The sequence below is a fragment of the Akebia trifoliata genome, chromosome 4 (assembly GCF_017979445.1).
Source record: "Akebia trifoliata isolate Shusen 1 chromosome 4, ASM1797944v1, whole genome shotgun sequence".
NCBI lineage: Eukaryota > Viridiplantae > Streptophyta > Magnoliopsida > Ranunculales > Lardizabalaceae > Akebia > Akebia trifoliata.
This window is the reverse complement of record NC_141378.1, coordinates 24,208,139-24,219,644: the sequence shown is the minus strand read 5'-3', so window position 1 is coordinate 24,219,644 and position 11,506 is coordinate 24,208,139. Positions and strand designations below refer to the sequence as shown.

At 36.6% G+C, this 11,506-nt stretch overlaps 1 protein-coding gene across 2 annotated transcripts; it reads right to left on the bottom strand.

Annotated features, from left to right (window-relative positions):
• Window positions 1-4,251: 4,251 nt before the first annotated feature.
• AMK2 (adenosine monophosphate kinase) lies at window positions 4,252-11,135 on the bottom strand. 2 transcript variants are annotated; one of them, XM_086440571.1, is made up of 7 exons: window positions 10,723-11,133; window positions 8,336-8,437; window positions 7,201-7,329; window positions 6,983-7,117; window positions 6,374-6,520; window positions 6,010-6,084; window positions 4,252-4,672 (listed from the first exon to the last, which is right to left on the bottom strand). In XM_086440571.1, the coding sequence occupies exons 1-7, from the start codon at window positions 10,945-10,947 to the stop codon at window positions 4,562-4,564; spliced, it is 924 nt and encodes a 307-aa protein (XP_086296697.1). In that variant the 5' UTR covers window positions 10,948-11,133; the 3' UTR covers window positions 4,252-4,561. The 2 variants fall into 2 exon arrangements, with proteins under 2 accessions (XP_086296697.1, XP_086296698.1); XM_086440572.1 differs by lacking the exon at window positions 7,201-7,329 and having other exon boundaries at window positions 10,723-11,135.
• Between the last annotated feature and the right edge of the window lie 371 nt (window positions 11,136-11,506).

Here is an 11,506-nt window from a genome sequence, read left to right as displayed (position 1 = left end):
ACTTCACTCTCATACTTCACTAAGGATCTAAGAAGCATAGAAGAAGAAGAAAAAGTGAAGAAACGAGAGTGAACTTGGAGTTTCAAGGTGGGTTCAAAACACCCCCTCTCTCTATCCTCTCTTCTCCCTTTTCTAATACCCCCTTTCTACTCATTTATTTTTATTTTTTTAGATGAGTGGACCCCAAGGCTAAAGGTTCAAAAGGGTCACTTCTATCGATGAAATGACCCTATGATCAAGCCAAAAGCGAACCCCTACTTAGGGTACAAAACACACGCACTTGGCACTTTTATTTTCCCTTTTCTTTATTATTATAAAATGACCAAATTATGTGGAGGTTACCGCCACTTGGCGAGGAGAAAGGGGTGCCTAACCCCTTCCCCTTTCTCCAACCGAGCTGCTTATCCAAATCCCTAGGTTCAATTAGATTAGCTCATTATCCATCTTAAGTCACTAAGGCCAAAATGTCATTTTTTGAAAAAATGTACATCGGGTGACCATTCACACCCACTTACAACTTGAATGGTGGCGACTCCAAACCATCGTAGATGTGATCGTCCTAACGACGAAAATCACGTATCTACAAGGGATATCTCATCGAAGGAGATGACCCATATATAAGTTTAGCCTTGAAATATCACATTTTTTTAAGTGTTGGCTTTGGTTACGGGTCCATTCTCATGAGTCGAAAAGAACCCGAATGCTGAATGCCTAAAAACAGTTTGAAGGTTTAAATCGATTTTGTTTTTGAATGTGGTTACAACCTTTATACTTTCGATTGAACCGAACCGAAGTTCGATCTCCCGGAGATAAGGGAAGGGGAGCATTACATCTTAGGAGCTATCTAAAATAAAAATTAAAGAGATGAAAGGGATAATAGAAGAGGGATATGGAAAGGGTGGAGAAAGAGAGAAGGGTGTTTTCCTTTTGACCCACCTTAAAGCCTTAGATTTTCTTCATTTCCTTCATTCCTTCTTCTTCTATTATGTCTTCTTGAGTCCTTAGTAATTTATGAGAATGTAATTCTTTTTTATGTAAATAAAGTAAAGGAGTAAAGATGAGATGAGTAGAGTATTGATTTTTAATATAAGACTTGGTACTTATTTTGGAAGGGAATGGGGTATTTATAAGTGTTTGGTGGTTACTTTAGGGATATAATGGGGTGAGATATTAGAATAGTAGAGAATGACATGGGTTTTAAGGTGAGGGGTGTGAAATTTAGAATTGGAATAAGGGTAGTTGTGTAATAAGGATAAATGAGTAATGTTTTGATCCAAGTGATTTGAATCATACCCAATCTATTTGAATGGAGTGTTTGGTGAGGTGAGATAAGTGATGTTTAATGGAGAGAATGGGGGGTGTAAGGGAATGGTTTATTAATTGAGTGTTAGGTAGGTTAAGGGGGATGGTGTTTAGGTTAAAAGAATGAGTTATGTAAGGAGTTAGGTGTTTGGGTTTTTGGAAAGGTTAAGGGGATGATGATATGTGTTAAAAGGAAATGGGGGAGTGAAGTGATTAAATGAGTTGATTGGTGAGAATGGGTATTTAATTGAAGAAGAGGAGTGTGGGTTAGATTTGTGAGAGTGAATTTGTAAGAAATGATGAAAGGAGATGTGGATTATGATGTGAGTTGGTGGGGTGTTTAGAGTAAGGTGATGGATTATGGTGTAAGGGAATATGGGTTGTAATGTGGGTGGTTGGTTGTGTTAGAGAAAAGTGAAGTAGGTAGGTTAGGGAAGGGTAGAGAGATGATGTGAGTAGAGGGGTTTTTAGAGAAAGGTGATGTGGGTAGGTAATTGGATGAATGAGGTGAGTTTGGATAATGACATGTGTCATATTTGGTGATCAAGATGGTAATTGGTTGATATGGATAATGACTTGTGGGCTAGGGTTATGGGTGTGGATGTGGATTAGATATAGATAATGGTTTGTGGGTTTTAGTGTGTTGTGCTTGAGTTTTAGGAATGTTGTAGATTGTTTGGGAATTAGTTGTGATTATTTTGGAATGAGTTTTTGAGGGTGGGTATGTTTTAGAGTTTAGGTGATGTTGGATTAAGTTTAGGTTGGATTAAATGGGGTGAGAAATGCATTTTTGTAAGATGAGGGTTCGTGGGCTTTTAGTGGGCTTGGGGTAATTTCGGATTCAGGAGGTGAGTGGTGAAGGTGGGAAAGTGTACGCCAAATCCTTTTGGTGGGTCCCTAAAACCCTTAGAGGGGGGCTTAGGGACCTTTAATTTGATAAAAATGTCATTTTTAAGGATTTGAGCTTTTGAGGCCCGTTGACAAATCTTATTGGAAAAGTGATATTTTTGGACCATTTCAAGTAGGAGTCCGTTCAAATTGAGGTATCTAGAACCTCAAACCAAACCAAGTTGCACCCCTAATAAAACCCATCCGTTTACATTTTTTCCAACTAAAATACATGAAAAGATTAACTTAAAACTTTATAAAATAACTTGTGTAGATGATTTCAAACCAAAAGAACTATCCTCGATCCATTTTCATCCAAAAACGAAATTAAAAAAATTGAAAATTCTTAATTTTTTTCATACATCTTCAAATACTTGAAAAACCCCTTGAAAATGATTTCTTTTTTCCTTCTCAGATCATTTTCATTGGAATAAAGTCTCCAAAACTAGACTGGGATACCGAAAATCCAATTTTTGGGAATGAAAATGGTGAGTTTAAATGATTAGGGCAATTTCAACATTTCAAATGTGAGAAATGTCTTGAGTGGATTTCAGGGACTGATTAGAAAATAGGGATTTAGTAAATGAACTATTTAGCTAATCCCTAAAAGTCAAGGACTGATTAGAAGAAAAAAAAAAAAAAACCCTTCCACCAGGGACCATTAAGTAACTTTCCCTAAAATATCCAATGTAGTTATGAGCAGTAATGCTGCTTTTACAATGTACTTTAATCATTTTTTAATGTTAATGGTTCAAATATATAATATCATACAAAAACCGTAAATGGCGCAAACACTGGCAAGAATAAGAATTATTTCAGTATTAACATTTTTGTTTTCAAAAAAAAAACAAGCATTCAACAACACAATTAAATCTATACCTTCTCAATCCTTTATACAGCATAAAACATGCAAGAACGTGCTCTAATCTTTTTATTTTATCCCATTTGGTGAGATCCATAATGTACATAACCCATTAACCATTTTCATATTTTCGTATTACTTCTATCTAATCATTCATAAAACCTTCTTTTTTTTTTATTTATAACGGGGTGTCCGGACTTACATCCGACTAGGGGGACAGGATGAGCCAGGGCATATGGGACCCTCCCCCGGGCACATGCAACGCCCGCACATCACACACACCAGTTTAGTGAGGGAGCACCCTCACTGGTGGCCCCAAGGAAATATTGCTCCTACTGGGTATCGAACACACAACCTATACTCACTGTCTATTGGATCCGAAATTACCATTGAGGCACCCCCTCAGGGTTTATTCAAAAAACCTATATTAGTTAAAAATACATAAATTAGACATGGAGCTGTAAACTCCTAAAAAGTTGATGTCTATTTTCATTCATGACCATTGTATCCACATGAAGATGTAACAATGACGAAATTTTGGTTCAGATGGTCTATCTATCATCCACACAAAACAGCGATCCACTCAGAAATTTCTAACCTCAGTGAAATATTATTTGCAAGCTCAACTATCACAATCTATTCATTTTCTCCACCAACTTGAATGTCACATTTGATAGGGTTAGAAGTTTTAGAATGGGCTGATTTTCCTTCTGTGTATGACAATGAGAACATCTTCACCAAAATTCTACCCTACTAATTTCCGTGTGGCCCCGAGACCATGTGTCATGATATCTTGACCTACATGAGTACATATAATCTCTATGGACAACATTATGGTTGTGTTAGATAATACAATCTTGCAATGAGTTGTCACCATGATGATCAGCATTGCCAAAAATCAATCCATCCAGGCATTACTAATCATATTAGAAGTTGACTTTTGACTAGATTAATTAGGACCCATTAAAGACAAGTTCAAGCATGCTTGAATGACAAGCATCTACTAAGTTCAAAGGAAAGTAGAAACATAATAAAAATGCCTAACATTTTTACTTCGGTCAACATCCACACTGAAGATCCCCATCCCAGTAAATGCTTAACGCATTACTAATGGTCCCAAATCCATTCAGAATCCCCACATTTGTTGTTCAAATGCAGTCGTCGTTTAAAAAAAAAAAAAGTTTGCAGATGAACAAAAGTAATGCAATATGAAAAAATATATATATGGATAATATTCACAACATCTCGTGTCTTGTGTCTCGCATTCATTTTGCACAAAGAATTATGATGGCTAAAATGCCAAAAAAATTATAAGCATTGAGCTTTACACAAGCTACAAGTGGCGACCTTTTTATTGATGAAAGCGGTCCAAATGGGACAAAAGGGAAAACATGAAAAGGTCAACCAATGGAATTCAAAGGCAGGTAGATTAACTTATCTCAATGGTAGGCCATTCCTTGCAGATGCCAACTGAAGGTCACCTTGCTTCAAAGATACGAACTTAATGAATCATACACTTGCAACAGACGATGCTGAAGTAGCTTTCTTTCGCTCAAGAAGCCCAATCAGTGCATTGTCAATCTCTGCAAATACATCCTCCTTCGGAGCACTTCCATCGATCTGCAATCAACAAATAAGTAGCAAATTTCAAGAGTGTTAGGCCAAAGAGGATGGACCCTATGCTATATACACGAGAGAATCCTTGTCGATAAATATTATTGAATGATGATAAACTGACTCCCCCCCTATTCTCCTGACCTGGCATGTGCATAGAACCATAGATTTTTCCACGGGATACACAACTGCACATCCCCATAAATATGTGCAGTTGTGTATCCCGAGGAAAAATATATGGTTCTATGAACATGCCACATCAGGGGAGTAGAGGGGGAGTCAAAAAATCACGACTCAATATTATTCTCTTACAACCCATAATCAAATTTTCTGGGGGTATAAAAGTAGAAAAATTAACAAGAAAATAATACATTCAAAGAGAAACCATTTTACTTGAACCTCCAAGAGAATACTTTCACAGATTAGAGATAAAGGGGCCCTTTGAGCCTTTTTTTTTTTTTATGATATTGCAGGAATCTCTCCTTTAAGCATATGAAGATCAAAAAATACATTAGAGAGCATAGTAGCCAACTTTAGGAGAAGAATCCCAAGATCTGATCCAAAAAATGTGAAATGGCTCACTTAGACTGAGATTGAACCAATATCTACAAGCTTTCCTCTCTAATAATACTTTCTCACTCAGAAACCCTCATACTTTCTCTTGGTCTTTGCACAAGGAAAACATAAATGCAGTACATGTAAATTACTGTAACCCCATTATGACGAAAAACCATGCACAAATCTAGATCATGTTCAAATCTAATTATGAAAGTAATGGGACAGTCGTAAAATTCTAGAGTCGGTTCTATATATAACGAATAAAAATAAAAAACTGTATAGACCATTTTTAGCTTATTGATATCTGTTGCTTTCTGGATCCACTCTTTTTGCCAATCATTTTTTGCAAGATACAATGGTAGGGAAGGATTCTTCCTAAAAGACGAAATTTGCTTTTGTGCCACTACTGACCAAGATATACATGATCTACTCAAAAATTATTACTTAGTAAGTAGGTGATCATTGAACATCGTGTATGCAAAGATCACATCAATGTCCTAGAGTACTTGTAGAAGCTAGTAAGCTACAATGGCACCTGCCGTGCCAGTGCACAAACAGATGCAAAAAATAAACATAAATAAATGTTAAAAAATAAGATTAAAAAAACAGTAACCAGTGGATCAAACAGGTTGCAGAGTGGTTTTTAACATTGTGCCTAGAAGTAGGCAAGTGATTTGCCTACATCCCTTTTACTCTGCATCTACATTTCTTTTTTACATTTTAATAACCAGCTAAAGAGAATTTTGATTGAACAAAAAAAAAATAGAATGTGATATGTTACATGCCTTGATTGTTATGTCATCATACATTGAAAGAACATCCTCCACATTCTGATGATGAGTGTGCAGTCGTAGCTTCACCTAAACAAAGCCAAAAATGAAAAGGAAATGGAAATTGTCAAGCATTTTAAGGTTTATCTTTGTATAAATTCATACCTGGCCTCTATGTTTTGACAAAAGCCTGAAAGATGAGAGGTGGACGTGTTACACAGAAACTTAATTAAGAAAGAAGAAAAAATTGACCAATGAGCAGGAAAGGATTTGTCAGGAGAAAAAGGAGCAGGAAAGGTGGAGTTCTGATATAGTATGCTTGGAGCCTTGGACATTTTCTATAACACTAATACAACAGAGTAAAGTGATCTAAACATGCCTTTTCTTCTGTATCATCAAAGCGTTGAGTAAGCCTGGCAGCAATTTCTTCTGTTTCTGGTGGGGAATACTTCAAGTGGTATATCCTTCCAGTAACTGGATCAAGCCTTCGACCAACCACTCTCTCAACAAGAATCTCTTCAGGGACCTGCAAATATCACAAAGGCATCTCCATAAATGGAAAGCTTCTTACCGATCAAAAAATAAATAAAGACATGATAAATTGACGTGGTAAATAGTACACGGCTGACGTGGCAAGGGCAGGGAACCAAAGATCTTTTTTCTTGTGTATCCCCAAGAAAAAGATTTATGGTTCTGTGCCCTTGCCACGTCAGCCGAGTACTGACTGTGTACTATTTACCACGTCAATTTATCACGTCTCAAAAATAAATGGAAAGCTTCTTCCTTAATTTATAATTCAATAAACTTTAAAAAATAATAATAATAATAAGGACAAGAATGCTTGCAATTGCATTTTTGCAATACAAGCAAAATAACAATTGCTTTTGAATGGTTGAACAGCACATCAGCAAGTCATATAAATACTATAGATAATGGGGACCCAATAATTCAACAGAACTGAAAATTTCTGGGGCTAAAAGAAGCTTACATCTAGGAGAATAAAAAGGTCGGGCCGGATCCCAAAGTCCTCAAGAGCCTTTGCTTGAGAGGAGCTCCTAGGGTATCCATCCAAAAGCCAACCATTATCTTGAGAATCCGGCTGAAACAGACGTTCCTTCACCATCTAGATAATCCAAAGAAAATTGGTGAAATTAAACCAAAATAAGAGAGAACAGAGAGCAGTAAAGGTGGAAAAATTAAATCTACCATGACAACAATTTCATTAGGGACCAACAGCCCTTTCTCCATAAATTCCTTTGCTTGCTTTCCGTTTTCGGTCCCAGCTGCAACTTCGGCCCTCAGTAAATCACCAGCAGCAATATGCACCAAACCGTACTGCAAATACGAGGGCGACTTGATTCAATCTGTTTTTTTCTTCAGGGAACATATCCCACATGAGAATTCTAGAAGCACGGGGATATTCCCGATACTCAGAGAGAAATGGGCGACTTAGATAAAAAGAGAAGTGCATTGGACAAAAAGAAAGGAAGCCACTAAGACAAATCTTGTTTGTCGATAACCTAGACCAATCAATTGATACATAATCAATCAAACACTACTTGAGAATGACATAAGAGGTTTTTCAAACCAAAGGGGTTCTTTTGTTTCCTTTACTAATTTCAAATTTTCTTGACTCCCATCAAGATAAGAATGTCTTGTTAAAGTGAAAGGGTAGGAGAATTATTATTGAGTTTTGTTTTATGTAAAAAGCTAGTGGAGAATCCATTAATCATCTTTTGCTTCGTTGTTCTTTGCTAGTAAAGTTTTAAGGTTTTCGCTTTCCTGTTGTCAAGTTAGATCTTTTGAAGAGCCAGCACAATACTGCATTCCCGTCCAGAGGTCATTTGAATTGGACGTTCTCATCTAGAGGATGTTTGGACCTTTGGAAACATAGGCACCAAGTCGGGGAACTGGAAAAGTCAAAGAGGAGAAAACTCAGGAAAAAAAACTAGAAAAAATAAGGATAACATTGGATTAGGGTTTGTGTCGTGTAACTGTTCCTACAGTGGTGTTTTCACATTATATCATCAAATCCCATGTTAAACTACAAATAATAAATCCTCAAACCCAAATGTCATCCACAGTCTGTGATGCTTCATCAGTAAAATGGTCACCATCATCTTCCTCAAGGTCATCTCCTATATGGGGATTGGAGAGTCCTAGTTGATAAGGATACACACAAACTATACAACACATACTACATGGTATCATAAGTATGGAGTAATAGGATTAACTAACATTTCTTCTTCTAATGATGATGATATATGTATATGCATGTGCATATTTAGACTAGTGAATGTGTTAAACAATAAAAGGAATAACATTTGAGATTGCAACTTACTTTCTTGGTGATGAGCTCGCATTGCGTTCCTTTTCCTGATGCAGGTGCACCAGATATCATAATTCTCAAAGGTTCTGTTTTTGTGTTTCCAGCTGCCACAATCTGCTCATGGTAGAAATGGAGCACACATGGAATATATTAAAATCACAATAAATATTTAAAAGGTCGTAATAACAGCACTGTGAGAGCAGATCTACAAAGCGTAGCACAATTCATGAGGCAGCAGATTTTCACTGTAACATGTAGCGGGTCCCATAAGCTTGGATCCATCATGCATTTTGCACACACCCCTTTTTACATTCTTCTGCCCCATGATGTGTACACCCCATTTTTCCACATGAAGCACATACTATACCTCTATAATTAATATCATTATCTAAGATGAAAATATCAGTTTGATCAACTGATGGCTATAATTACCTTCATGAACAATAGCAACACTTGTGGATTTGTGACTACAAAACAGGTATAACTCGCCCTCAGTTTGGCAAATGTTTAATGGGCCAATAGAGTGTGTTTTGAAACTAACAAAATACCTTCACATGGACACAGGTCCAACAAAGAGGTGCTTAGATGTTAAGCATGCAAGTGCTAACATTCCACAAAACAAAAATAGCATATGGAGTTGAAAAAATATCATAGGCTAATGTGGTTTTAGAACATGAACTTGGAGCCTGGATCTTTTTTTTTTTATATGGGTAAATGCAATTGTATTAATCTTGGTCAAGATGACCAAAAAAGAGTACAGAAAAAAGACAAAAAGACCCAACAAACCTGGATCTTCCGAACCCAATATTGAATATAATTGGGCGATCATATTCACAACCCAATTCAATTCCAAAAGAAGAAAATGAGGTAAAGGTTTAGTCAGTCCAACCATAAATGACTACCAATCATAGCCAAGTCAAGATCGAGTTAGAGCTAAGACAATGCAATTCAAGGTCCTATCAAGCCAAGTCCCGACTCAATGACTTTTTAACCCGAGTAAATGAAGTTAGAGCTAGAGTCAAGGTTGAGGCAGTCCTCAGTCCAATAGTAGATGACTACCAATCATGGCCAAGTGAAGGTCGAGTTAGAGTTAAGACAATGCAAGTTGAGGTCGAATCAAACCGAGTCTGAAGTCACACGGCTTTTTAACCCAACTCCATTAAGTATTGGACAAGTTCTAAAATCATGTCACTTACACCTTATCCCAAATACTATGGTCGATCTAAATCATGCTTTGTCGCTAAAAACTGTCCATAAATGGATCTTATGTTGAACACCCTAGCATGAGTAAAAATAAACAAATTTGAATCCATGTTAAGGGATTTGATAATGGTTTTACACCAACTTCAAAACTTCCTCCTTGACACGGGCTGGAGGTCAACATGCAATCCAGAGTGTTACTAGTATGACCCCAAGTTATCGTAGTAAATAAAGAGATTAGCCCTTTTGTGGGTGATCATCAAACTTAGCAAAAATGAATTATTAACAAATTACACCTAACTCTAAAACCTTCCCCTTGTCAAGGAATACAGATTCTTGTGCTAATTGCTATTATCTTTCCGAGCCAAATAATAGATAGACCTGCATCGAGTTTATCTATGATAGAGCTATCCCTGCAACAAACTATCCTCAACTCCCTCAACATCATAGTAACCAAGTTCGGATTCAACAATTATTTGGTGGGGAATCAGTTCAGTTTAATTCAGATAAATCCTTTTAAAAAAATGGAAATTTTTTTTTTTTCGAAAACTTCGATGGATTATAGTATTTGATGTTTTCGGGTTTCTTCCTAAAAACCCATGAACTTCAACCTTCCTAGAAACCCTATGTTGTTCTTGAGATTTGAAGGTTGAAAAAGATAGAATCTTGAGGTTGAAAGGGAGAAAAAAAACAGAGGGGGGCCAAAATTAGATTAACCAGAAAATCGCCAATAATTCAAATGATTGGTCCCTTCAACCTCAAGCTTAGATTAATCAGAAAATTGCCAATTAATTAAACAACCGGTCCCTTATTCTGAGAAAAAAAAAATGAACTTTCAGGAAATTCGGAGATTTTTGTGTTTTTGCTAGTTGCTCACCAATACAACATCTTAGCTTCAAAATTTACCTCTTGACACTGATTTAAAAAGGGTTTGTTGAGCTTTAAATGCCATGTGAATGCAAAAGCTAATTCGTTTTCTATATAAGAATGAACATAGTGGACAAGATCTTCGTCCGTTTAGAGAAAAATTATCTTAACAGATTAAATTTTAAAGGCATAATTGAACAAAACAGCAGGAATACCTACAATTATTGAGACACGGAATTAAAGATAACAATAATAATGACGATTATGAAATCCAATGTGATTAAAAGACAAAATAGAAAATCAAATTATATAATTTAATTCAAGTGGCATACCGGGACAGCAGATGGAGATTTCCTCCACAATGTAAAAGCTGAAGAGCGACCACGTTGAATTAGGGTTTCATCAAGATGGAGAGAAACCCTAGAAATGAGAAATGACGATGATAATGGAGAAGTAGAAAGAGTGATGGTTTTAGCTGAGGAGAGAGGAGGAAAAGAAGTAGACGAAGCGTGAGGAAGTGGGTTTGCTAAAACCGGGAAATTCATCGAGAAAGCCATTAACACACACACCTCTCTCTCTCTCTCTCTCTCTCTCTCTCTCTCTCTCTCTCTCTCTCTGTTATTTTGGTCACTAACACAGAGGACTAAGGAGATAAAAGAGAGCGAAGGAGTGGAGATGGTATGGGAATTGTTACTCTATTTTAAGAATTTGTTTCCTGCACTTTTTCCAGTTTCCTGCACTTTTGTTCTAAAACGGTGATTTAGACATGCGCCGAATGTTTTACCAAGGGTATGTTTGGTAACACTTCTTCTAATTTCTGTTTTTAAAAATTTGGAATCTGAAATCTGATTTTGAAAAAGTTTAGGGCCTGATTGATTCAGCTGTCAGCTTCTGCTGTCAGAATCTGCTGTCAGAATCTGCTGTTAGAATCTGCTGTCAGAATCTGAAACACTGAAAAGCTTGCTTGATAGAGCTTTCTAAAAGTGCTGTGCTGTCAGAATCTGTTGTCAGAATCTGGCAATTACTGCTTGATACAGCTTCAAGAATTTGCTGTATTAGGGTAAAATGACCAAAATACCCTTAAAGTTGATAATGCACCCAGAATACATTAAAAAT

Coding starts and splice junctions, on each gene's coding strand:
- AMK2 (XM_086440571.1), bottom strand. CDS start 10,947: ATGGCTTTCTCGATGAATTTCCCGGTTTTAGCAAACCCACTTCCTCAC. Junction 7,330..8,335: donor GCGAGCTCATCACCAAGAAA/GTAAGTTGCAAT, acceptor TCGTATTTGCAG/TACGGTTTGGTGCATATTGC. Junction 6,085..6,373: donor TTGATGATACAGAAGAAAAG/GCATGTTTAGAT, acceptor GGCTTTGTTTAG/GTGAAGCTACGACTGCACAC.